Below are 25472 nucleotides of genomic sequence, written 5' to 3'. Positions count from 1 at the left end.
ATAATTCTACCACTCAAACGACAGCCATGTTAGCCTTCTGTTTTAATATTTTTTTAAAAATCCCGTATATGTAACTTTTCTTCCTGATTCTTACTTCAGTATAACACATGTATTTCCCCATAAAACTTTTAAAACATTGCTTTAAATAGCTATTGTGTGTGTGGGGGGGGGGCTTTTTATTTCAACACAAAGTTGAAAACTTTTAACCACCTCATTCAGAAGGAAAAAGGTGGAGTGAGTCAGCATTCCTCCCATACACGAGCACTGTCCTCAGGCACTATACAGTTCATGGGACTCAATTCCAGCTACAGAAAAGGAGCCATCATACTGGAGTTCTCCTCCCCCATTTCCTTCATTCCTCTAAACACTTCCAAACTTGTCTCATCTTCACTCATCCTTCCCCTGTTCCAGGCTCAGAGGATTTGCTATGAATTTGGATAGTGCTGCAAACAGTTCAGGTTTAAATCCCAATAGTTTGTAGTGATATAATCTGGGAAGTTCCTTTTTTTTTTTTTTTAAGATTTTATTTATTTATTTGACAGACAGAGATCACAAGTAGACAGAAAGGCAGGCAGAGAGAGCGGGGAGCAGGCTCCCTGCTGAGCAGAGAGCCCGATGTGGGGCTCCATCCCAGGACTCTGGGATCATGACCTGAGTCGAAGGCAGAGGCTTTAACCCACTGAGCCACCCAGGCGCCCCTGGGAAACTCCTTTTGCCTCTCTTCCAAATACTATATGTAAAACAGGGATTTTTGCTATGGAGCTCTTATGAAGATTATATTATGTACGTAAAACACTTAGCACATACTAGGTGATCAATAAGTGGTAGTGAAAATAGAAAAACCCAGATTCCCATCTAGCTATAGTCCTCTTCTCTCTTGCCCTTCTCTTTCAGCCATGTTTCTTTTCTTTTCTCTTTCTTTCTTTCTTTTTTTTACAGATTATTTATTTGACTGAGAGAGAGGATGCACAAGCAGGGGGAGCAGGAGGTAGAAGCAGACTCCTAGCCAAGCAGGGAGCCTGACACTGGACTCAATCCCAGGATCCTGGGATCATGACCTGAGCCGAAGGCAGACACTTAACCGACTGAGCCACCTAGGCGCCTCTCAGCCATGTTTCTTGAAAATGATTTCGGGGCACCAGGGTGGCTCAGTGGATTAAGCCGCTGCCTTCGGCTCAGGTCATGGTCTCAGGGTCCTGGGATCGAGCCCCACATTGGGCTCTCTGCTCAGCAGGGAGCCTTCTTCCCTCTCTCTCTCTCTACCTGCCTCTCTGTCTACTGTGATCTCTATCTGTCAAATAAATAAATAAAATAAAATAAAATAAAAAAAAAAAAGAAAATGATTTATACATGCTATCTCTATTTGCTCATCTCCCATTTATACCCCAACTCACTACAATCTAGCTTTTGTTCCCCACGCCCCTCTTCACCCACTAAAACTGCTCACCAAAGATCTCCACCCTAGATGCCTTCATGGAGCTTTAAGTCACTTCTTAATCTTTTCCGTATACAGGCGTACCTAATTTCTCTTCAAAATTCTCTCTTGGCTACCATGACATTAGTCTTCCCAGTTTTCCTAATATTCAGACAGCATCTTCTTAACTCTCTTTTGTTGCCTGCACTTTTTCCCTTAATTAGTATTTGTCCTCAACTTTCACGTGTCCAGAAAAAGCAGGATTCTTTGCCATAACATTGGAGTTGGAATTCTCGCTTTCCCACTTAGCAAACTGAGCTCCTAAGCTATTTAACTGACCTTGGCCTCTATAGTCTCATCAGCGAAAAGGGACCTCTCTCTGGATAATCATCGGAAATAGAGTCATTGTACATTAAACCCATACTTCCCGTTGGCATTACGGATTAGTAGGCATAAGCTGGAATTCCAGGCCTGGAAACCCAGTTCATATCATAAGAATGTCAAAACTCAAATAAGGTGCTCTTCAAAATATTTATTAACATATAAAACTAAACAATATGAACTATGATATAAATGTTCCTTGAGGTATTTTTCTTCATGGGCTGGACTGGCCGAGGTTTCTTAGACTCTTAGTTTAATGAAGTTTGGACAGAACATGTCATCTTTTCCTGGTAAATCTTCCTAGAGCATACATAGATATTTTTCCTTATTCCAGAGACCTTTGAACTGCATTGAAAATTAGGGTCATCTGCCACAAAGAAAAAAAAAGTTCAATGATGTTCAGATGAATGCTTCTCAAAGTTTTAAAAAGCTAATTGCTGGGAAAGGGGCAGTTTCAATGATGTCTTACTCCTCCATTTTTATAAAAATCTACCTTGCTGAGCTTCTGAGAAGTTTCTAACAACATAACCGGGTTTGCAGGAGAAACTTCTAGATCCACTCACTCTGCAGGGTCAAATCAGTTATGGTGATGTTTTTTAAAGTTATACAAATGCCTCAAAATACTGAATGAGAGTTTCCTCCAAATTCCTAGTTCCAGGCTTCACTTACAATTTTCACAATATCCAAAACACGTCCAAAAATTTTTTCGATCCATCCTTTGTTGATTGCTTTAATTGGTCTTTAAAAATTTCACACATAAAAATATCTTAGGGATGCAATCACTTATTTGATCTGTTGGCTAAAGTTAAGGAGATGCTTTGTGGAGATGAACTGGGGAGGAAGAAAACTACTCTAATGTCAGGATGCTGCTGCTTTAAGGATTAGGAGACAACTGAAAGCGGTACCCAAATCCAGGTGTTAGCAATATTTAAGTACCATTATTTCTTCACCTCTGGAACAGAGTGAAAACCAACGCTTCAGAACTGGCTCTTCAAGACATTAGCTCCCTAGTTAAAAGGGGATGCCTTGGATTCATGTCAAGTTAAAGGTAAGGCAATTTAATTTGTAGTCAACTGCAATGTATGATTCCTCCTACCTACCTACATAGTCAATATTTTAAAATTTTTCTTCTTTACTAAAGTCAGTTTTCCAAAACAGTAGTTAGAGATCTGTCTCAAATAGTAACAGGCCCTTACATTTTGGTTAACTTTTCTGGAAAATTCTTCAATGCTTCCATATTAGCACTTGTAGTTTCCTCCCGATGTTATGCTAACAAGTTCTCATTCTATTATATAAAAACAAAAACTGTTTAGTGTACAGTGCTCCCAACTAATGAAATCCCTATTCTCGTGTGTCTGTCCACAGGGGTCCTAGTTCAGGCCCTTTACTCTTACCGAGTCAGTACAATGACTTTGAAATCAGTCTAAATGTCATTCCCTGGATCTACTCACTGCTCTACCACCACCAGCATCTTTGCAAGCTAAGTAATTGTCCTTTGAGCTATCACTCTACCTGCAGAATCCCTCCAACATAGCACTTATCGCATTTTATTGTCATTTTATGTTTACATGGGTCTCCTCGATTTTATTCTGAGTACTGAGGGGCAAAGACTATTTCTTACAAGTCTTTGGTCTACCAGTTAGTACACAAAAGGCATTCAACCTAAGTATCCTGTGGTGAATATGAGCCCAACTCGATCAGCTTTTAGATGGCTTAAGAATTCTTTCCTAGAAAACCAGACTTTTTTCTACTTAATCTAATATTCTTAAACAATATGAAAAATTTACTGCAAATATCAACTTGGAAAACTGATTTTTTTTTTCTTTGAAGCTAGTGCACTAGAAAAATGCACCTTAGTGACTTTGAGTGACCCTAATGTACACTGATTATACTTTTTATAGTTTTGTCTTCAGTGACTACTGAAATGTTACCTACTCCAGTCTCTGCAGTATGTTTTCCTCAACCCCACCTATCAGTTTTTATCTCATTTACCTGTCTGCACTAATTCCTCTCACACCTCTAAAATGTGCTTTTTAACATGTCATAAGCTTCAAAGCTAAAGTAATTAAGCTTATTAGAAATGGTTATAGTGGGAAGAAAGAGACCTTAATCAACAGAAATTATGTACCCTTGATCAAAAAGCACAAGGATCTTGCGAAATCCTTTTTGGTTTTTTTTGTTTTGTTTCATTTTTTTTGTGGGGGGTGGGGGAAATCCACTCTAAGCTCTAAGGCCTTTGCTGCTTACTCTGGTTCTAATCTGTATCAGAAAAAGATGTCACATAGAATTAGCACTGTTTATCACTTAAATTTGCACTCTCAGTTCTTAAAAAATCTAGCCTAGTTGAGTTACAGCCTTACTTTGAAGCTCTTGTGTGACTCAGCTTAAATTAGAAAGCTGAGTCTTTATATCCACTTAATATCTAAAGCTATTTTAAACTACATTATCTTACATTTCTAGCAGATCAAATGCATAATATGCAATGTGATACACAAATATTAAATATTTACAGTGACAAAAAGTTTGTGGTTGATGGACAAATTTTCTTCCAATTACCAAATGTAACTAATATAGCCTAAAACTCATCATTAAATAATGTTCCATATTCTATCAAAAACTGTGCCCTCTTTTAGTACTTTATATACATTATACTCTAAACGTTAAAATGTAGTGATACTAGAGACAAAATGGTAGAAAACAGGCATCACAAGGAATTAGACAATTAAGGTAAGCTCAGAGTGACTTTTAATATGCCAATCAATGTTAATAAAACACAAGTCAAACAGACAAGTGTAAACAAATTGTAAACCAAAATTAATAGGAAAACAAATAATAGACAAATTCTATGTTTTTGTTTTTTGCAATGTCTGGTTAGCCAGTATTATTAGTCAAATGGCTTATCATTGATAAAATATATTTTGTGTAAAGCTTGGAATAGTCAGAAGTCATTCTGGCATTTCAAATAGCTATATACACTATCACCAAGATTAGTTTATATACACAAATATTGAAGAGAAACTGGGCAAAACATTTAAAAACAGACTAACAATACAATCAAGTACAAAACTTGGGTAGAGGGAGGGAACATTTTAAAAAAGAGTCAGGGAAGGGCATTATCAGGAAAAATTACAAAACCAGTAATAATTATACTACATTAATACAGCAATCCAAAAGGGAAAAAAAGGTGCATTACTCCAATGCACTAGCTTCAAAGTTCAAAGAAAAAAAGGCAAATAGCTGCTTGTCATCAAGAGCAGCTATGTATTTCACATAATTGTTTTCCAAAAAAGCCTATTAACAATGATTGTTTAATGCTACAATTTTACAGCAAAGACAAAACTAAAATAGCAGCAAATTCACAAGGCAATACTTCCACAGAATTATCATTCCATGGTTGATGCAATGCCTACAAAGTGCTCCCAGTTGGATATACAAGTATAATTCACAATTAAAAAAAAAGAAATATAAGATTGACACACAGGTACATTGAAGGCTGAGTAGTACTGAGTCTCTTAGCATTCCCCTTCTCAAAGGGAGAATATGTTTGTAATAAAGCCCCTGCATCCCTTTTACAGGTCACTACAGGGAAGACACCTTTTATTACAATGCAACAGCAAACTATAAGCAGCACACCACCACAGTGGTTAACCCTGGAAAGGCTGGTGTAACATCCAACAGTCACTGATATCCTACAGAAGACAGACTAGTAAGACTAGACGAAAGCCTGATATACCACTGGTCAAGATACAGCTTTCAACTGTAATTCACAAATAAAAGTTCTAAAAGGTATTTCAGTAAAACTACTGACACCGATTGAGAAAGTAATTGCAAACTGGATTCTAGCAGTGATTTCAACCTAGCTTCCTCTTGTCACAGTTTTTTGGGGGAGGTGGGAATTGAGTAGTTCAGTATATGGTAAGGCTGACAGAGCGGTTCATTTTCTTTCCAATAAGTCGAGATGTTCTATTACTCTGGGTGGTGGACCTAGTGGTCATCCGATCAGTGAAGAGTGCTCTTTCCTCAGCTGCAGCTTTTGCCATCTGAGCTTTCTTGAGTTCTCTAAGAACATAAAAATAGGAAACAAGACTTTTCACCTATTGTATTAATCCTAGGAAGGATCCTAAGAGGCCAAACACAAACTATATTATCAGCTGGGAGATCTTATTAGCATGCTATGATTATTCTAAGATACAACTGAGGAAAAAAATTACAGTATGAAACTTTAGCTTGTGCTCAAACAACTTAAATTTATGAAATGATTTTATTTTGTGCTCTCAGAATTAAAATATCATATATACTTGGACCTAAGTAATAAAGATGTTAGTAATGACAGAGTTGTAATACAAAATAATTTCAACCAGAACTCTAATTCATATTGTGAAAATATTACATAATAGAGATGAAACGAAACTTCTACTTCCCATTTGTATAAACTGTGATGGCTATCAAACTAGTGGCAAATAAACCTTTTATATTTCAAGTCAGTTTTTATTAGGTTAAAATCAGCAATAAAGCAAATGAATTAGAATTATCATTCCCATCAATTTTCTGAAATGTCAAAAGTCATTCAAAATATGAGGCTCATCTACTAACTTAACTGATACTCATTTAATCCCTCCATAAAAAATAAATAGAACGAATGAAGGAAACTTAATCTACGGTGAGACTTTAAGGGGGAAAAAAAAGCCTGTCTATTGTACAGGCTCACTTAGTTTTTGCTGTAAGTTAAGGATTGGGGATTAATACCACTTGCAAATACATGCTAGTCTTAAAAATTTTTTAAGTCCATAATTTCCAAGTTTATGAACAATACCAAGTCATATGTCACAAATAATTTAAGGCAGAAATCCCCAAAATTTAACTGTATAACATACCAAACCACTACAGCCTTCACTGACAGAAAACCTAAATCATTGCTCATTAAAATTTGAAAATGAAAATGAGAAAGTTAAAACAAACATTCCATAAAACTCTCACTTACTTCTGTAAAAGTGAATTTTTGAATTTTTCAGCATTCAATTCTATTCGTAATTGTTCTGCACTTTTTCTAGAAGCAGACAGCAATACTGAGTGCTTTACCAGTGCCATTGCTGAAGGTCTTTTCTCAGGATCTGGATGAATCATAACCTTAGAAAGAGAAGTAAAAATAAGGCAAAGACATGCAATTTAACAAATATAAAACCATGTCAATAAAAAGTGCATTATATACCAAAAATGCTCACTTTTAGCAACTCTGTAAACTCTTGGGAAAGCACTTGAGGAATCCGAGGTAATCTACCCTGTCTGATTTCATGCCATTGGTCTCCATTTCTGGGAAGAGGTTCAGCTCCAGCAGCACATACCACTGTGAGGGCAAGGGCAAAAATATCCGCTTTTGGTAGATGAGTATAATTCTGTAAAATTATTAAAAAAAAAAAAATTTTAAGGGAATATAAAAATGGCCAAAGTAAAGTAGAATTACACTTCAGGGATGACTTAGGTGAGAAATAAGACTAAATTAAAATATCCAGTGCCACATTTAACCTTTAAAACCTATTCAGAGAAGAAGTTAAATTTGAGGAGATTTTTAATATCACAAATACATACACAATCAGGGAGATGAGTAAAAGTAAATGCCTTCTCTCTTTCACTAGTCCAATTCATCTCTCAGAATAAACTCCTATCCTGGGGCACTCATATATGAATACAGGAGACATACATACATTGACAAGTTACAAATACATATATAATTATGAAAAACAAAGGGATCATGCAATTTATTTGTTCTGCTTGTTCTACTTTCATTCTAAACTCTTATCAAGAAATATTTTGTCATACTTTTTTTTAGGTCACACTTTTTCAAACAGTACTATTAACTATATGCTATAATTTATTTAACCACTTCTCTATTGCTAAACATTTACATTGTTCTCAATTTATTTGTATATGAACATTTCTGTGGATAAGACTCCTAGAAAGGAAATTCTGGGTAAAAGGGTACAGCATTTTAAAATGTTGATAGATACAAATACTTTGATCTCCTAAAAGGCTATGCCATTTTACAGTTGCACCAGTAGTGTATGTGAACTTCTTTTATAACTCCATCATTGTTGAACACTATAAATCTTTGCCTTTACTGAATTTTGCTAGATTAAATAACCCTGGCTGATGGTTTAGGCTTTCTTTAAGATTTTACTAGTTATTAGAGCTTAAAATTTTAATATGTCTGCATTATTATAAAACAAATAGCATTATTAAAGAAAAAAACTACCTCTTGCAAAACTTCATTTGCAAGAAACCGGCTATCACCCTCTTCAACTTGTGGACTAGAGATCCTTGTTACGTGCCCAAGATCACCTATAAGTATTGAAAAAAATAGAGTCAAGAGTTAAATAGGCTCTTTCTTTATTTTAAGGCAATAATCTGGTTATCTTTCTTTCTTACCTATTTTAAACATAACTTTGTTGGAAGCCCAGTCATCTTCATCTCCTTCTTCAGAGGAAGCATTGGGGATTGAGGTTCGAGATATGAAAATATTACCTGTCAAACAGTTATTTATGTCAGCTGCACTAACAATTAATAGTGTAACCAAAACTCATAAACAAGGCCATACATCAGAATCATCCCAAAAGCTTTCAAACATATAGATTTTCATATGTTCTACCCTAAAGCCCAATGAGAATAAGAATCTCAGGGGAGAGGAAATGGGTTGTATTTTCTAAGGAACATATTTTCTGGCCTAGTACTGATCTTTGAACACCTGGAAACCACTTCCTTAGACTCTAATCTATACATTGATCTTTAGTTTTAACTACATAGAAACAATACAAAAAAGGCAATAACGTAGTAAGCGGTGGTGCTTCCAAATCATAAATTTTAACCTAATGCTAGGGGCTGGTATGAAAAATACAAGAAATATAACTTGAGTTTGGCTGTATCTATATCCCAATGTGGCTCTGTGGTTCCTCTACTATACATACACTTTTCTTCTTCAAATTCAGGTAAGTTCATGATTAACATTAAGTTTCAGTCACAGATTTCATTTTAATAGTTTTACCAATGTAAATAAATAAGTAATGTAAATGTAAAGTAAATGTAAAGTGTAAATAAACTACTGAGTTTATAAATGTTACACTCACTTAAGTCATCTTTCAATTTTACTTTATTTATGGAATTATTTATTTTTCAATGGTATTTATAAATTTGAAATTTTAAAACTCCACATCTTAATATTTTCAACTTTTGTACTTATAAGGATCTACTATGTTTGTCTGACACTTAAAACAAGGTATGAGTGAGTATAGGCAAACCTTACTAATTTCTATTTACTGCCATCAATTCAAATATTATTTTTTCCCCATTTGAAAAATAAAAATTTTAGTGAGTTATTAACATACAGATAAATTCTTCACGTAATTGTGTAAAATAATTTAAATTCTCATGAATCACACATTTCCGTAGACAAAAACAAAACAAAAAAATCTTCATTAAGTTCAACTTAGAAATACCTAGCCTAGGGGCACCTGGGTGGCTCAGTGGGTTAAGCTGCTGCCTTCTGCTTAAGTCATGATCTCAGGGTCCTGGGATCGAGTCCCGCATTGGGCTCTCTGCTCAGCAGGGAGCCTGCTTCCCTCTTTCTCTCTCTCTCTGCCTGCCTCTCTGTCTACTTGTGATCTCTCTCTGTCAAATAAATAAATAAAATCTTAAAAAAAAAAAATACCTAGCCTAAAATTCATACTTGAATTCATCAATCTGTTAGTTTTAACTTCCAATTTATAGGAAACATAGGGGAAAAAGGAGTTAAGATAAATGATGCAAGGGAGCAACCAATCAAATCCAGAAAAAAGGACATCTTATATGACAAAGTCCATATCAGTATTATTTTTTTAAGGCAGAGGAAGGGCAAAACCTGAAGGGCGGGGGAGGGGGGCGGGAAATAGAAGCAGATGGAATGCATGGTCCTGAAAACGGATACTAGTTTGGACAAGTAAACCAAAAAGACTTGGGTCACCTGGAAAAAATTTTAATATGATCTAGCTATTAGAAAAGATGAAAATTTACTGAAACAAAAAGGTAGAGTTGACTTACAACTTTTAAAAGTACACATTATGAGGTTATTTTAATAAAATGAGAGGGATGTGCACGTTGTTATAGCTGCATTCACTTGCACCCTTTTTAAATGCAAGATAATCATACTGCATATGCCATTTGTTTTCTGAATAATGCAGTAACACTTTCATGGTATACAGGCTAGAAATATCACCATGTTTACATAGCACTTAAGTTTCCAAAATTATGTTCAAATATCTCATTTTATTCTAACAACCCTGTTAGCAGCACCAGCACTATTTTTTAACTATAGTTCTATAACCTAGAAGAGAGGGACTTTAAACAATAGGACTTTAAACACTAGGAAGTCTTCTTAGTCTTCCCATCAGAGTCCCACTTCATGACTACGGGGTTTCCATAAGATATAGCAAATTTTTCCAACTTTTATTAAAAATGAATTGCCTCAAATACTTTGGAATAACAGGAGAAGAAGTGAAAGGAAATCATAAAACAGTATGTGGCTCAAAGGTCTTTTAAAACAACAACAAAAAAATGTAGTAAATGTATATGTTTTCATATTGTTTTAATGAAATAATTTATTCTCTATAACACTAAAGAACACAGGTCAGAGAATTTGTAATACTTACTAGGCTTTATATCCATATGAACCAAAGACATTGAATGAATATACCTCAAGCCCCGGCCAACTTGCAAAAGGAGATCCTTCAACTCTGCTTCTGTAAAGTAACTCATGCTTCTATAGTTTTCACTTATGGCATCAGCTAAACTTCCACCTAACAAACACAGGAAAAATTAGCAATTTCCTCTTCATGAGATCTTACTTCTCTTCCCTCCATCTTTATTGAGTGGCCACAAACTCAAGAAAAAAAGTAGCATTTTATATAACCTATTCTTTTTCCTGCTTGTGAAATCTAAAATTTTATTTCTTCTTTCAATAAGTAATATATTCACATGGGTACAAAATAAAATGTAAAGTTTTTTTCATCCATATACCCCTGCGTCCTACCTGGTTCTTTTTCCCAGAATAAACCAATGTTATTGGTTTCTTATTTTTCTCAACTCCTTTTCACACAAATGACAACATATTTTCATTATCTTGAAGATCATTCTTTACTAACATACAAAGGATACCCTGTTCTCTCTTGTGTCTCTACAGGATTTCATAGTGTAAATGAATGGCAATGTATCAGCTGGTCTCCTAATTGATGAATATTTTAAAGTAATTTCCAAGCTTTTACTACTATATACTATAGTCTAAGGAATAACTTTGTACATTGGTCATTTCACACACACATTTAACAACGTATCTTATAGAAAAAAATTGCTGGTTTAAAGGGTATATATGGGGTGCCTGGGTGGCACTTGGTTGAACATCTGACTCTTGGTTTTGGCTCAGGTCATGATCTTAGGGTCGTGGGATCAAGCCCTCCCTCAGGCTGGCTGCTTATCCCTCTCTGTTCCTCTCCGTACCCCACCCTCATGCTCATGCACATACTCTAATAAATAAATAAAATCTTTTTTTAAAAATTAAAGGATATGCTTAGTCACAAAACAATGGTAATATGTGGCTGAAGTATGTGTGTGAAATACTATCTTATATATAGAATATGTTTTTATAGCTGAGAGGGACGTTTCTCTGTTTATCCTGCTACAAAAAAGGGTTGGTATTCACACCATCCTTGCCAAAACTACAGGGCCTGTGAAAATTCACATAAAAGAAGTAACAACGTATTCGGTTTCTGATTTCAAAATGGCCAGTACTTAAACTTTGCTAACATGTGCCTTATGTGAATTTGAGGCTTTGGAAGACAAATATGGGGCAATTTTACTTATACTTACACACACACACACACAGTTCCCATAGAGAAGCCCGTACCAATTTACACTCCCATCATTAACGTATGAGAAAAACGGTTTTCCCCATACCCTTGACAACAGTCTATAAATTTTATAGGTAAAAAACAGTATTTTAATAGTTTTAACTTATACTACTATTATTATGAATGAGAATAAAACCTGCTTTTGTAGGATAGGTCAAACCAACCAGTTCATTAGTTTATACTTTAAAAAAGCTTTTAAGTTTATACTCTTAAGTTTTATTAAAAACATTTTTAAGTTTATAATTTATCTTAGGAAAAGAGGAGTTACGTAAAACAAAACAAAAATCAAAAACCAAAACAAACCACTTCTGTCTAAAGCTTAGTTAGGAATAATGAAATCAGAACCAGGGTAATAAAATCAGGAAGGTATATTAGTATACATTAGTCAGGAAAGGATTAGCCAGGAATACAATTTGAATAAGACTAGGTAGCAAAATGTCCAATGTATTTTAAAAATAAAAATAAATCAGACACCTCAGTATTTTAGACTTAAGTATGTTCTCTATACTCATAACAAATCTTGAGCTGCAGGAAAAAGGGCTCTAGAAGGGAGGTCTATAAAGGGGCTTGAAGTCCTAGTCTAAGTTTAATAAGCATTTTAGTGTATCTACCAGCTATAGCTAGGTCAGTTCCTTCTATTTCACTGCTGAAAGGCAAAGAGAAGTAAGAAGAGCAAGACACACATCTGATATTTCACATTCTCTTCCCCTACCCATCAACATTTTCCCACACTTGTTTACGGGGTAAAAATTTCAGTCTATCACCAAACCAAGACAAAAGGCTTAAAATGTAAATGACTATTTGAGATAATAAGGAAACTTAGTAACGATAAAGGACATCAGTTAATCACGGTGTATAAGTGAAATAATAGAATGATTTCCCGTAGAACTGTGGAAAACGATCTGAAGATCAGGCCTATTATTAGGACATTCAAAGCTTTATGTGGAGAGAACAATGATGGCAGAAGGAATAGAAGAGTTTAGGAATGTATATAGGTAGCTTCATTTCCTTTCATCTAAACAGAAAAGACAACTAATCTGAGAGGCAACCCTTTTCACACAGGTCAATTTATTTTTAAAGATCTGTGTATTCTTTAAGTGTTTTATACTGTTCCAAATTAATAAACTGTTACAAAATATTATTTTATAATCTAACTGTATTACAAGACAGGGTTTTGTTTTATTTTGTTTTTTAGGACAAGGTCTTTATAATCTGAGAGGGCAGGACATCAACTCACCCCTCCCTATCCCCTCAGGCCCAAAGTTTTTCAAAATCATCTGAATTATATAACCACATTATTTATTTGGTGGATTGTTACAAATGTGTGATCCCTGGACCGCTACTGAAATACTTGTTAAGAGGACCAACTACATCAACAAAGTGAAAGGGAGAAAGAAACCAGAAGATGGCATCTAGCAAACATCTAGTGGAAAAGACATAGTCAAACTGCCCTATATTAAGTGCAGTAACTGAAAACTGAAGGTTAAGAAACAGATTGGTCCACAAGGTCATGATAGCTACATAAATATTCTGATGATATGAATAGAAACATTTCAAGAGATGTGTGAAACAAATTAGCGCCAATGCTATATACTGAGCACTTCGTTATTTCAAGTACAGAGAATTAATATAATGACAACTCAACAAAAAGCTAGGTGTGAGAAATGGATCTTTTACTTCCGTTTTGTTCAATGTTTTTAAATACTGAAAACCTGAATCCACTACCTACACCACTTATTTATTAACAAGCTATGAGAAGGCTGGTCTTGTTGAAGGAAAAAATAACGAGAATAATAAAAAAAAAGTAACAAACAAACCTTTGCTATCACCTCCCAAATGCTCACTAAATTCCAAATTCTCTAATATTCACAGAAGATATAGAGAAATGGAAACCCAGCATATATAAAGATTTACCTATTTAATAATAGGTATTTACAAGAATCAGAATTGAGACTAGGGTTTTGATAAAGATTTAATTAAGAAGGGGGGAACAAAGTTGGTCCTTGAGGGACTTTTTGAAAATTGAAAGCTCTCCAGAGGTCCAAAGTTGACCCTCTACAGAAGCTTTTTTTCTTGTTTTGGGGGCGAAATGAGGGAGAGAGGCACAGCTAGAGAACTAAAGGCATAACTTAACAGAAAATTGTGAGAGGATTCTAATGGTAAACTAGGTTGGAAAAAATGGGAATGGGGGGCAAGATTATAGAATACTTTAACAAATGGCTGAAGTTGGAACAATGGAGAGTTACAGTCACTTTATGATTAACCAGCATCAGTTTTAACTTCATTTCATAAAATGAAATGGAAAGGGAAGGCTAAAATGAATTGAACCTATATTATGTACTACCATACCCTACGTACACTATGCTACATGCTAGGGATGCCAAAATATGTATGGCAAGACCACTGTCCTCTCAAGATCAGTCTGACTAACAGGCACACTACCATGCACAATTCTACTACTGAAGTAACCGGGACAAGGTTTTCAATCTTTTCTTAATATCCAGGTAAGCAATGAACTTCACTGAAACTCAGGTTAGGCTTCTTCAATTTATAAAAGATAGGCTCTCTTTGAATTTATAAGAGATAAAAGAGGCATAGAATTAGAGCAGGATTTCAAATAAAAACGATTTCCTCAGTGTTCATTTTTTTGAGCTCACAAATCTGTAACAGAACCAACATATTACTCACCATTACAATATTCATTCTGTATAAGCATATGATCATCTTCTGCCCATGCAGAGAAATATCGAACTACATGAGAATGTTGTCCAAGCACTGCATGAGCATATACTTCCCTCAAAGCGTTCTGCCTAGGAGAAATTTGAGATTGATAGAATGGTAAATCATTTTTGTTCAAGCCTAAACTGAACAAATTTATCTGACTTCATAAGAGAAACTTAACTTCTGTCATCTATCATTATGCTGAAGGATAACTTGCTTAAGAGAGAGGGGGTGAGAACCTCTGTACCAGATTTTTCTAAAGGATTCCATTAAAGAAGAATGTTACAAATAAGGAACCTTGGTGGCCCTAGAACTTGGGAAAAATGAAACTCCATTTTACTCTGAATTCATGGATGCTATCAGAACAAAGAAATTTAAGTTAGGTTTCAAGGGGCGGTTGGGTGGCTCAGTGGGTTGGGGCCTCTGTCATGATCCCAGGGTCCTGGCAACGGGCTCTCTGCTCAGCAGGGAGCCTGCTTCCCTCTCTCTCTCTCTGCCTGCCTCTCTGCCTACCTCTCTGCCTACTTGTGATCTCTGTCTGTCAAATAAATAAATAAAGTCTTTAAAAAAAAAAGTTAGGTTTCAAAATCAGACTACTCATATAATTCTCCCAAGTCCAATAAGAATTAATGGCAAAAAATGAAAAGGACATGATTAAATTATTATAGCTTCTCAAAAGTGAAAGAATCTTAGTGCTTGATTATGTAAAACCTTAAGGTTTGTTAACACCATAGGGAATAAAAAAGCAAAAGACAAAATTTTTAATACATACTCATCAACAGAGCCAGCCAATGGCTTTTTTGATCGTTTAATGGCATAAATGCATCCATCCAGCCTCTTCACACACTTAAACACTGAACCAAATTCTCCAGAGCCAATTTTCTCTAGCTCATGAAATTCTGTTGTATACCGAGACTTCATATTGCTTTCAGTAATTGTAATTCTCTGTAATAAAAAAGCGTATCCATATACGTAATACAAAGATATAAAAATGATTTTTTGCTATGATGATAGCACTGTATGTGAAACTTAAGTCATTATATCTTATGTTTTAATGGATATTTAAAATGTATATATGGAAACTTGTTAAGAAGTAGAAAATGAAATCTCAGAAACAATAAAAAGAAAATGAAAAGATATTTACTTTAGCAGGTCTTGTTTCATCTTCAAACTCATAATCACTGGCCTCCATGTCTTCACCACAAGAACTGAAAAATATTATGTATTTTTCCATCAAGAGATCTAACAGACACATCAACTAGAAATCCAAAACTTAATCTGATAGGTGTACGGTGAAATTATATTTTAATGAATAGAAACAGACAAGAAAGAGCGTCTGGGTGGCTCAGTCAGTTAAGCAAGCCTTCAGCTTGGGTCATGATCCCAGGGTTCTGGGACTGAGTCCTGTGTCCAGCTCCCTGCTCAGCAGGGAGTCTGCTTCTCCTTCTGCCCCTCTCCACCTGTGTTTATGCGCATGCTCTCTCTCTCCCCCAAATAAATAAAATCTTAAATAAAAAAAGATAAGCACTTAATTTTATAATCACAAGATATGGCTCAGCTGATGAAAATGCTGTCCCTGCTGAAATATACTTATTAACTACAAGCCAACACCACTACACATATCAAAATTAAAGTCTAAATCAACTCTCTCTGCCTGCCTCATTTTTGACACCAGCAGATTTTCTACAAGCTATCTAGGCTTTTTATTCCTTCCTTTTTCACACCACTACTTTTCCACAGCTGATTACTTTCCACCTACCTCTCCTGGAAAGTGGGTGCTAGCAACAGAAAAATTTCAGAGCACAAACTTCCATGTAATTCAGATGAAACTGAATTTTGATAAGTACCACAAACCAATCGTGAGTGGTTGGGGACCACACTGTGGAATACTAAATAACTTACTCATTCCAATGTGTTCGCTTTCTTCTACGACATTGTCCTGAAGAATGAAGTAACACAGAATCTGGGGTAAAAGGATTAATATTCACTTGAGGAGTCTGTCGCATGTCAAATTCCCTTTTTCCTGATTTTTCTGTATCCATGAATAGAGAACCACCTCGGAGTTTAACAGAGCTGGAATCGATTCCTCGCGCTTTGGAGAGCAAACTCTAGGACAGGAAAAATGAAATTTTTAGTTTCCAAGTCCTACAGACAGCCTTCTCAACCCAACCTTCAACAAGCCTTTCACAGGTCTGATAGTGTAGATCAAAGCAACACACAAGCCTCTGTCACATCTCCAGCAAAACAAACCGTGGATAACTACAGCAGTCTGAAAGGTAGATACCAACCACCCTTTCTAAAACAGATAGCCACATAAAACAGGTCTCTGACCCTAAAAACAGTAGAAATGCAGACTGAAATTAAGTTTATTCTAGAGTCCAGGAGTTAACAAAAACTTTCATTCCATCTAAAAATAGAAAGCAGTCAGGGAGCGCCATAAAAGCTCCCTTCCCCCCATCCAAATAGGGCTCTGAAAACCACCTCCGGCGGACTCCTCCCCTCACTTCCAGAGGGATCATGTTTTGGGCAAGTCCCTAATAAACAGTAACGCTCCAAAAACACACTTCTTCGTTAAGTTTACGACCCACGGTACTGAAAAGGACTCAAAAAGGTACGTTTTCCATATGAGTCTTATAAACGCGATACTTGTCTCAATTTCGTGATGGGTCCGCTTTTAAAATCTGCCGCTACATCTAAAGTTTCAGAAGTACTAATCTGCATACTCACTTGCTACTCAACAAACAGGTCCTCCTTCATTGTGATATATTATCAGCAATATGAGAGCACAAGGGTCCAAGAAACTCCACCGATGCTGGCTTTTAACAGCTGGATGTCCCTAATCGTTACAGTTAGGGGGACCACACATGGGCACTGCAAACCCAAGGGTGTAAACAAACGCTCACCCAATAAATACCATGTACGGACAGTAGCTTAAATGCTACTCTGGGTTAAGGAGTCTTTTAAGACTGGAAATGCTTGGAAGGCCAGCCTTTTCTCCGGAGTCGAAGCGCAGTCCCCCTCTATACCTCAAACTTAACCCCTTAAGGTCATGACACGAAACGATAAGCGCATGAAATTTTTTAACCGAACTCCTACGTGCGCCGCCCAAATTACAGGGCCCATCACTGCGTTTAAAAGGCACCATATGGCTGCGGCGCTCAGGAGTGTCAGGTGGCCGGGCCAGCAGCACTCCAACATCCTTCCAAACCACGTTATCAGGGCCACACTCCGGGCTGACACTGTCGGAAAGGCCCCCACTCGACGGGCGTGAAATCATCAACCACCTGGACGGCGCCGATCAACCCCTTTGAAAGATGAAGAAGTTCCAGAAGAGGCCCATTGTTCAGTTACATAATCTTAACGGACAACTTCTGGGCAGGGCCAAAAAGAGGGGCTGCCAACTTTTTGTTGCGGCTCAGGGGAACGAGTGGGGGTGCGGCCGGGCGGTTATGTAACCGAACCCGGGCAGCGCCGCGCTCAGCTCCCGGCGCCGCGGCCTTTTTAAAAGGCTGGGCGGGCGCGGACTCCGGGGGCTCGGGGCGCCCGGGGCCCCGCGTCCTCTCACCTTGGGCGTGTGCGGCGTGTCGAAGAGCCGCAGCTTGCGGAAGGTCTTGTGCGGCGGGGTGCCTGGGTGGTCCGGCAGAGGCGAGCAGGGGCCGCCGCTAGCCCGGCGCGCCCCGCAGCGGCGCGGGGACGCGTCCCCCGCGCCGCCGCAGCACACCGGCGAGAACGAGCTGCCCAGGAAGTAGGCGGCTGCCGGCGACTTGACCGGCGACGAGGAGCCGAAACCCTCCTCCTCCCACGAGTCGCCCTCGGCCCCGCCGCCCGGAGCGTCCGCGCCCGGACAGGCGCCCCGCAGCAACATGTCCTCCTCCAGCTCCCCGGGGCTGCCGGGGGCCGGGCCGGGCGAGCGGCGGCGCTCGGGCCCGGGCTCTGTGGGGCTACGAGCGGGCGGCAGCGGCGAGTCGGGCTCTTGAAAGGCGGAATCCTCCCCGGTGCTGTGGCCGCTGCCCTCCTCCTCTTCCTCCTCTTCCTCCTCCTCACAGTCGCTGCAGGGCGAGAAAATCAACTTCTGCCTCAAAGTGCAGGTAGCCCCTGGGCGGCGGGGCGGCGGCGGCTGCTGCCGGCTCAGGAAGCTCATCGCGCCCCTGGGACCGGGGCCGAGGACGGGAGAGCCGGAGCCGGAGGAGTCCAGGACGCGGACGGCCCAGGGGGCGGGTCCGCCACGTGCGACTGGGCGCGCCTGGTCGCCGCGGCGGCTGACCTGCGCGGTGGTGGGCTGCGGCTTCGGGGCGCCCGGGGCTGCAGCCGGCGGTGGTGGTGGCGGCGGCGGCGGCGGCGTGGACTGTCCAGCAGAGGCGGGGCGGCCTGAGCACCGAGGCTGGGGTCTCCGCAGGTCCAGCCGCAGGTTCGGGCTCCGCTGCTTCCCGCGACCGTTAACCACGTGAGTGCCCGACGGACCAATCCCCGCCCAGCCCTGGGTTTGAAAAAAAAGGAGGGCGCGACGTAGCCCGCGGGGGAGGGATCAACTACGCGATTTTGGCGCGAACCCGCTGGTTCCGCCTCCCCCCACCCCTCCTTCAGGCGGGCCTGGCCGCGGGCCTATGAGGAAGCCGGACTTCTGGGAGCGGTGCCGGGAGCCGCCCGGTCGGGGCAGGGCGGGAGAGCCGAGGCGGCTCTCTGGGAGGGGCGAAGGGTGCCCGCCCAGCCGAACGCCAGCCTGGAGGCGACCTGCTCGCGCTCCCTCAGGCGCTCTGGGATCTGAGGTGGGGGTGGGGAACATTTCTGGTCCCGGCGGGGTCGGAGCGTTCGCGGAACCACCGTGGCCCTTGGGTTCAGCCCAGGGAGTCCGGCCTCGGGGTCCCGCGTCCCTTTGGTGCGGGCCTGGGGCGTTGTGGGCGTTGCTGTGGCAGTCACGTTCCCCCGTAGAGTTTTGAGCCAAAAATGGTGACTGGGGCCTCGGGAGCTTTGCGAACTGAGCGGGTTGCTTAGCGTGGGCACCGTAATCAACAAGGAAGCCAGCATACGAGAACTTGCGGCGGAGGCACCGGCTGTGGGGAAGGCCTCAGTTCCCCCCACCCCCCAGATGGTTGTTAGGGTCGGGTGTGTCCCCTGCGAGGTGAGCTTCCCCTAGGTCGTGGCCCCCTTTGCAGTCTCCCCCCACCCAGCCCCAACACACACACTTGTCCAGAGTAAACAGCAGCAGCACCGTAGTCTGCCCCAGCCCCAGCCCGAAACCCAGCGCCCACCACGCTGCCACGGTGTTTATATTGGTTTGCCAGCACGTGGGCAAGTGTTGGCAAAAAAGATTGGCACACCCCTCTGCAAACTTAAACGCAACTTGAGAAAAAAAATTCCCCCAGGACTCCGTCAAATAGTGATTTTATCTGCCCTTTATCTTGCACAGACAAGTTTCTTGTAATTTTTCAGTTGCAAATAACCCCGTGATGAATATTCTAACTTCTCATGCGGTTTTTTTCTCTGTGTTCTTTGAGGGTTTGGGGTTGTTTTTTGTTTTTGTTTTTGTTTTTTTAAAGAAATTCACTGAAGTGAGAATTACTGGGTCAAAGGATATAAACTGCCAAACTAACCTCCAGAAAAAAACAATTTACATTGTCATTGGCAGTGGCTTAGAGTACACTGCTCATGAATTCTGGACGTAAGTGGATATTTAATGTTTGCTAATGTAATTTTGTTGTTTTGATACATATCGTTGGACAGTTTTCCTGTGCCAGTGGCCATTTATACTGGCCATTTATACTTTTCTATTGTCTTTTTCTTATTGTAGCACTTTATGAATACTAACACTTTGCCATATATGTTGTTCTAACACTTTTCAGAGGCTAAACTCAAACTGGATTTTTAATAATGGGAACATACTTTAATACTTATCACATGGGAAATTCCCTGAGATCACATAACTGAAGATGCAGTGAAGGGTAGACAGCTGTCTTCTCCAGACATTTGCTACCTGATATATGTCTTTTTTTTTTTTTTTTTCATGTTAATCCAAATTCAGTGTTAAGCTCCTGCAAGACAGGAACTCTGTCTACCCTTTTGTGTGTTTCAAAGGAGAGGTATTCTCTGATGCCTGCAGGCCAAAGCCAAGGAATGGTTTTTTAGCACTCTCCCTCCAACACCTCCTCTCCTTCACTCCTAATGGCAAATATGTTTCTTTTATATGCTTAGTTGACTATATTGAGTTGATTTTCTCAAGTTCATGTGAGTGTAAATAAAAATAATTTGAGAAAATGACTTTTTATTGATCTTTAACATGAGTTGTATGTAAAAATCGTGTTTCCGAAGTAAACGTTAAAGCCCTGTAGATAACCTCTTCTGCAACTAGAATGTTGTTCCTAACCCCCTCCTATGTAGGAATTCTGTATCCTCTGTTGCTGTCCCTGCAAACTCACATCCCCTCCCTCTTCACTCTTCCACAATGCCTTGCTTTATTCCCTTGACATACTTATATCTATCTCAAAATATGTTGATTCTTTGTTTACTACTATCCCCTTCTAGAAAATGAGTTCTCTGAGTGTAGGGACCTTTTCTATTTTGTTTATTGCAGTGTTCTAGCATGGCTTGGGCCTTCAATATCTTCTGAATGATAACAGAGCCCTTATTTAAATATTTGTTGATTGGTTTATTTTTCTATCTCAGTATAAATTCAACTGCTACAGAAGTCTCCCAGGTACCCCAGTATAGCCTGTTCTTGGAGGTAAACTGTCCCTTAACGTTTTTTGTTGTTTTTTTTTTTTTTTCAACTCTTAACTATGCCACCTGTCTGCTTCTCTAAACTGGGAGGTCCTTTAAGTAGGCTGGAGCAAAACGGCCTGGCTTCTGAACGGGAAGGGAAGAGTTCTTGGTACACAGCCCCAGTACTTCGAATACTTGGCACCCAAGCCCACCCACAGAATGGGAGAGGTAAATTTCCACTGAATGTATAGAATGACTGGAGGAAAGAAGGAGTGTCTTTAAAAGTTGGGGAAAAGGCTCAGTTGGAAAACCATTTCTTCTCTAAAGCCTTTCCTTAACTTTCTCCACTTCTAGGTAAAAGAGACACTGTGCACCAGGTTTTCCACCATACCTGTAATGGACAATGTAAACACTCTTTGTTTACTTGTCTGGCTGCCCTTCCATCCAGGGCTCAGATCAAGTTTTATTTGTCTTCAGAGTTTCAGGAGCCAGCAATGTGTCTTGGCCCCTGGGAAGGTACTTAAATAAATGTTTCTGGAATAAAAATCTCCGTGTTCTTTAAAACGAAAGTACCAAAATAAGTAAGAAACCCAGGCCTTACCCCCCTCCAGCTGACAACATGGCATAGTGTTATGGCTGAACTGTCGCAGTGTCCTAACTGAAATTCTAAATGATCTGATTTTTTCAATTTCATGCTCCTCCAAGTACAGGACTCACTGTACTGGAAGAATGGGGTTACGCCCACCTGCCTCAGGGCATATCTAATTCAAATTTCCTGTTCTTTCTCCACCCAGTGTTGTACCTAACTGTAATGTTGCTAGGCAACTTTTGCAGAATCCACAAGTTTGTGGTAATGTTGTAATAACTGAGTAAAAAATCTTGCCTCTAAGTGTTGGGAAAACAAACTTTACCAGTTTATCCCTTTAGACAGATGACTTAGCAAGTATAAGGCTTTAATACCACCACTGTTGGCACAATTCGCCTACCTTAGCAGCAAAATAAACAATATTCCTGCCCTGAAGATTTATAATTGAGAGTCCTAAATCACCCTCCCAAATACTTTTAATACATGCAAGTACATAAATATGTATGCATATTCTTATTAACATAAGCCTGTACTTTTGAATAAAAGATCCTACAGAACTAGTAACTAATTTTCACAGTCTGTAGGAGTGTTTCGTAAGAATAGTTAGGCTTTACGCAAAGCTGAATCTTTTCTAGTTTATGCTTTCGATTCTGGGAAACAATAACTCTCTCTAAACAAGAGCCTGCTCTGATAGATTTTTAATTTTTTTTTTTAAGATTGTATTTATTTATTCTAGTGTGAGAGAGAGAGTATGTGGGCGCTGGGAGGAGGGGCACATGGGGGTAGAGAGAATCTCAAGCCGACTCGACTCCAAGTGCTGAGCGCAGAGCCCAACCTGAGGCTCAATTTCATAACCTGAGATCATGACCTGAGCCAAAACTAAGAATCAGACACTCAACTAACTGAGCCATCCAGGCATGCCTAGGTTCCTAATTTTAAAAAAAGAAGAGGCAGAAGCAGCCAGGGGCTAGTGGTTGATTCAATCGGGTAAGTGTCTGCCTTCAGCTCAGGTCATGATCCTGGGGTCCTGGGATCAAGCCCCACACCAGGTTCCTTGCTCTGCAGGGAGTATGCTTCTCCTCCCTCTGCCTGCTGCTCCCCCTGCTTATGCTCTCTCTGTCAAATAAATAAATAAAACCTTAAAAAAATTGTAAGGGAAAAATGCATTTCCAGTAGTGTACTGTATTAATAGAAAAAAAATCCATGTACTAGTGGACCTGCCCAATTCAAACCTATGTGGTTCAAGGGTCAACTGTATTGCTATAATAAGAAATTGAAAAATATAGTTCAGGAAAAGTGGCCAGCTGAAAACTTGTATTTTAATGAAATAAATATTATTTCTTGTCATGCCTAATTAATCTTTAAAGACTACTACTACCATTTCTCTTTATACTTTTAACATTTATATCAGGTAGATAAAGGGCACATTTCATTACATCCTTTAACTATGGATTATATCAATGATATGGTCTGCATACAAAAAGTTTGAGGACCTAAGATTCTTATTCAGTTCTTCCTTTAGTGTCTTCAGCTATGAGAGATCCTGCTGGGGTACTCAAAAGTTGTATCCACACATGTCCAAAACCGTGACTGTAACAGGTCTTATTTGTGAAAGAAGCCTTCAGGCCTGCTCCCAGTTATCTTAGCCCTTACACAGGCCTCAGAATCTTGAAAGACTTGATAGTCCATGGCAATCAGCCACGCCTCTGGCAATGATACTAACTTCAAGACTTTTCCCAAGAAAAAATACTGACCACTGACCTTATCAGTCCTAGATGAGAAAGGAGTTCTCAGTTAACATATTTAAAACTAGAGCTCTATAAAGCAGTTAGCCAAAACACCATGCTTCCTCTTCGCTATTTTAAAAATCCTTTCTACTGGGATGGAACCGAGTAGCCCCATTTTCTCCAATAATACTTTTTTTTTCCCTTTGCAGAAGCACAAAGGGTTGTTTTTCCCTACATTGTCAGTGAGTTTCAATAACTGAAAAGGTCACTTCACAAAAATGTTATAAACAGGAGGAATCATGAGTGCACAACAGAAAGCTGGTGCTCAATACACATTTGAGTAATTGATTAATTGCCTCTCCTCTTGGGTCAGTGACATGCTCAGGAAATGACCTGGATAACCACAAGGACTACTGTTGTTTGCTGACCACACTGTGATTATTTAAGCCAGCTTTGTTCTTATTATTGCAGCACAAAAGATGTGATGACTCTTCTTCAGTGAGTCAAGGGGTTCAGTCCCATTAGGAGAGAGAAAGGAGATAAGGCAGACGTCCCATGCTGCTCTTTTGTGTAGCAACAGGAGTGTGTTTGGGTATTGCTATTTTGATGACTCAGTAGTGAGTCAGTTTTAAAGTTCTGTAAAAGGCCTTGTTCAGCTCAGACAGGACTACGATGAGCTCATTTGATAGCTCATTGGGTAGAGAGGATTGGGTAGTGTGTGATCCAATCAGCTGATTGGTGGTGTAAATATGTACGTGGAAAAAACATATCAGCAAGGATGAAACTAGTTCTGAATGCAGAAATCAACTGTCCTTGGCAGTCACCTGTTGAGTGCCTGCTGTGTTCAAGCACCATCCATGTTCTACCCATTCCCCATTAACTTTATGAAGATTAGAATATGAGAAATGTGGGGGCGCCTGGGTGCCTCAGTGGGTTAAAGCCTCTGCCTTTGGCTCAGGTCATGATCCCAGGGTCCTGGGATCCAGTCCCACATCGGGCTCTCTGCTCAGCAGGGAGCCTGCTTCCTCCTCTCTCTCTGCCTGCCTCTCTGCCTACTTGTAATCTCTGTCTGTCAAATAAATAAATAAAATCTTCAAAAAAAAAAAAAAAGAATATGAGAAATGTGTTAAGTGCTACAAAGATCTGGGGTACTTGAAGGAGCTGGGAAAGGTAGATATACTGCCTGCTATATGGTAGGTACTGAATCAGACGCTTTACATATTTTTCTTATTCACTCCATTTATTTCTTTTTAAAGATTTTATTTATTTATTTGACAGAGAGAGACACAGCGAAAGAGGGAACACAAGCAGGGGGAGTGGGAGAGGGAGAAGCAGGCTCCCTGCTGAGCAGGCAGCCTGATTCAGGGCTTGATCCCAGGATGATCCCAGGGTCCTGGGATCAAGCCCTGAGCCAAAGGCAGATGCTTAACAACTGAGGCACCCAGGCGCACCTTATTTACTCTCTAAAGTACTAATGAAAGAAGTACTTTATTCACACTTTACAGAAGGAAATGAAAGCCAGATAGGTTCGATGCCTACCTACACCATAGCGCTAGGACTACTGAGACTATATTCTGGAGACTGTATTACTACTGGCTTTCAGACTAGCTCTTTCTCCTTCAGCAGGAGTGGGGTAAGGTGAGGGTGAGAATGAACAGTAAGACATGATGAAGGTGGGCGCCTGGATGGCTTAGTTGTTAAGCGTCTGCCTTTGGCTCAGCTCATGATCCCAGAGTCCGGGGATCAAGCCCCACATCAGGCTCCCTGTTCAGCAGGAAGCCTGCTTCTCCCTCTCCCGCTCTCACTGCTTATGTTCCTTCTCTGTCTCTCTCTCTCTGTCAAATAAATAAATAAAATCTTAAAAAAAAAAAAAAAAAAAAGACATGATGAAGGTAAGGTTGCTGGTCCCAGCCGGTGAGTCAGACAGTCATGCAGTGTGATGCTAGGATTCTGACAGCAGGCCATACACCTTATCTGGTGTGAGTGAGGGAAGTGCGATCCAGAGAGTTAGACTTGCA

The 25472-nt window shown here is 39.7% G+C and overlaps 1 protein-coding gene across 4 annotated transcripts; it reads right to left on the bottom strand.

The window, feature by feature from the left end:
* Window positions 1–1912: 1912 nt before the first annotated feature.
* WEE1 (WEE1 G2 checkpoint kinase) lies at window positions 1913–18685 on the bottom strand. Of its 4 annotated transcripts, XR_004289009.1 has the most exons (13): window positions 18011–18685; window positions 16348–16553; window positions 15590–15653; window positions 15218–15390; window positions 14413–14534; window positions 10471–10617; window positions 8219–8314; window positions 8046–8131; window positions 7018–7188; window positions 6777–6922; window positions 5766–5854; window positions 2992–3080; window positions 2079–2162 (listed from the first exon to the last, which is right to left on the bottom strand). XR_004289009.1 is itself a non-coding variant. In XM_032356740.1 (12 exons), exons 1-12 carry the CDS (start codon window positions 18584–18586, stop codon window positions 2044–2046), a joined length of 1995 nt encoding a protein of 664 aa, XP_032212631.1. In that variant the 5' UTR covers window positions 18587–18685; the 3' UTR covers window positions 1913–2043. The 4 variants fall into 4 exon arrangements, 3 of the variants coding, with proteins under 3 accessions (XP_032212631.1, XP_032212633.1, XP_032212632.1); XM_032356740.1 differs by lacking the exon at window positions 2992–3080 and having other exon boundaries at window positions 1913–2162; XM_032356742.1 differs by lacking the exon at window positions 2079–2162 and having other exon boundaries at window positions 2171–3080.
* Between the last annotated feature and the right edge of the window lie 6787 nt (window positions 18686–25472).

The sequence above is a fragment of the Mustela erminea genome, chromosome 9, assembly GCF_009829155.1.
Source record: "Mustela erminea isolate mMusErm1 chromosome 9, mMusErm1.Pri, whole genome shotgun sequence".
NCBI classification, from domain to species: Eukaryota; Metazoa; Chordata; class Mammalia; order Carnivora; family Mustelidae; genus Mustela; species Mustela erminea.
The sequence above is the reverse complement of the archived record's forward strand: the minus strand, read 5'-3'. Positions and strand labels throughout refer to the sequence as shown.

Bases quoted from the DNA above. Each gene is read 5' to 3' on its own strand.
- WEE1 (XM_032356740.1), bottom strand. From the start codon at position 18,586: ATGAGCTTCCTGAGCCGGCAGCAGCCGCCGCCGCCCCGCCGCCCAGGG. The intron at 15,654-16,347 runs GTAAGTTATTTA...AATATTTTTCAG, and splicing joins AAGCGAACACATTGGAATGA to TTCTTGTGGTGAAGACATGG. The intron at 15,391-15,589 runs GTAAATATCTTT...TTTTTATTACAG, and splicing joins ATGAAACAAGACCTGCTAAA to AGAATTACAATTACTGAAAG.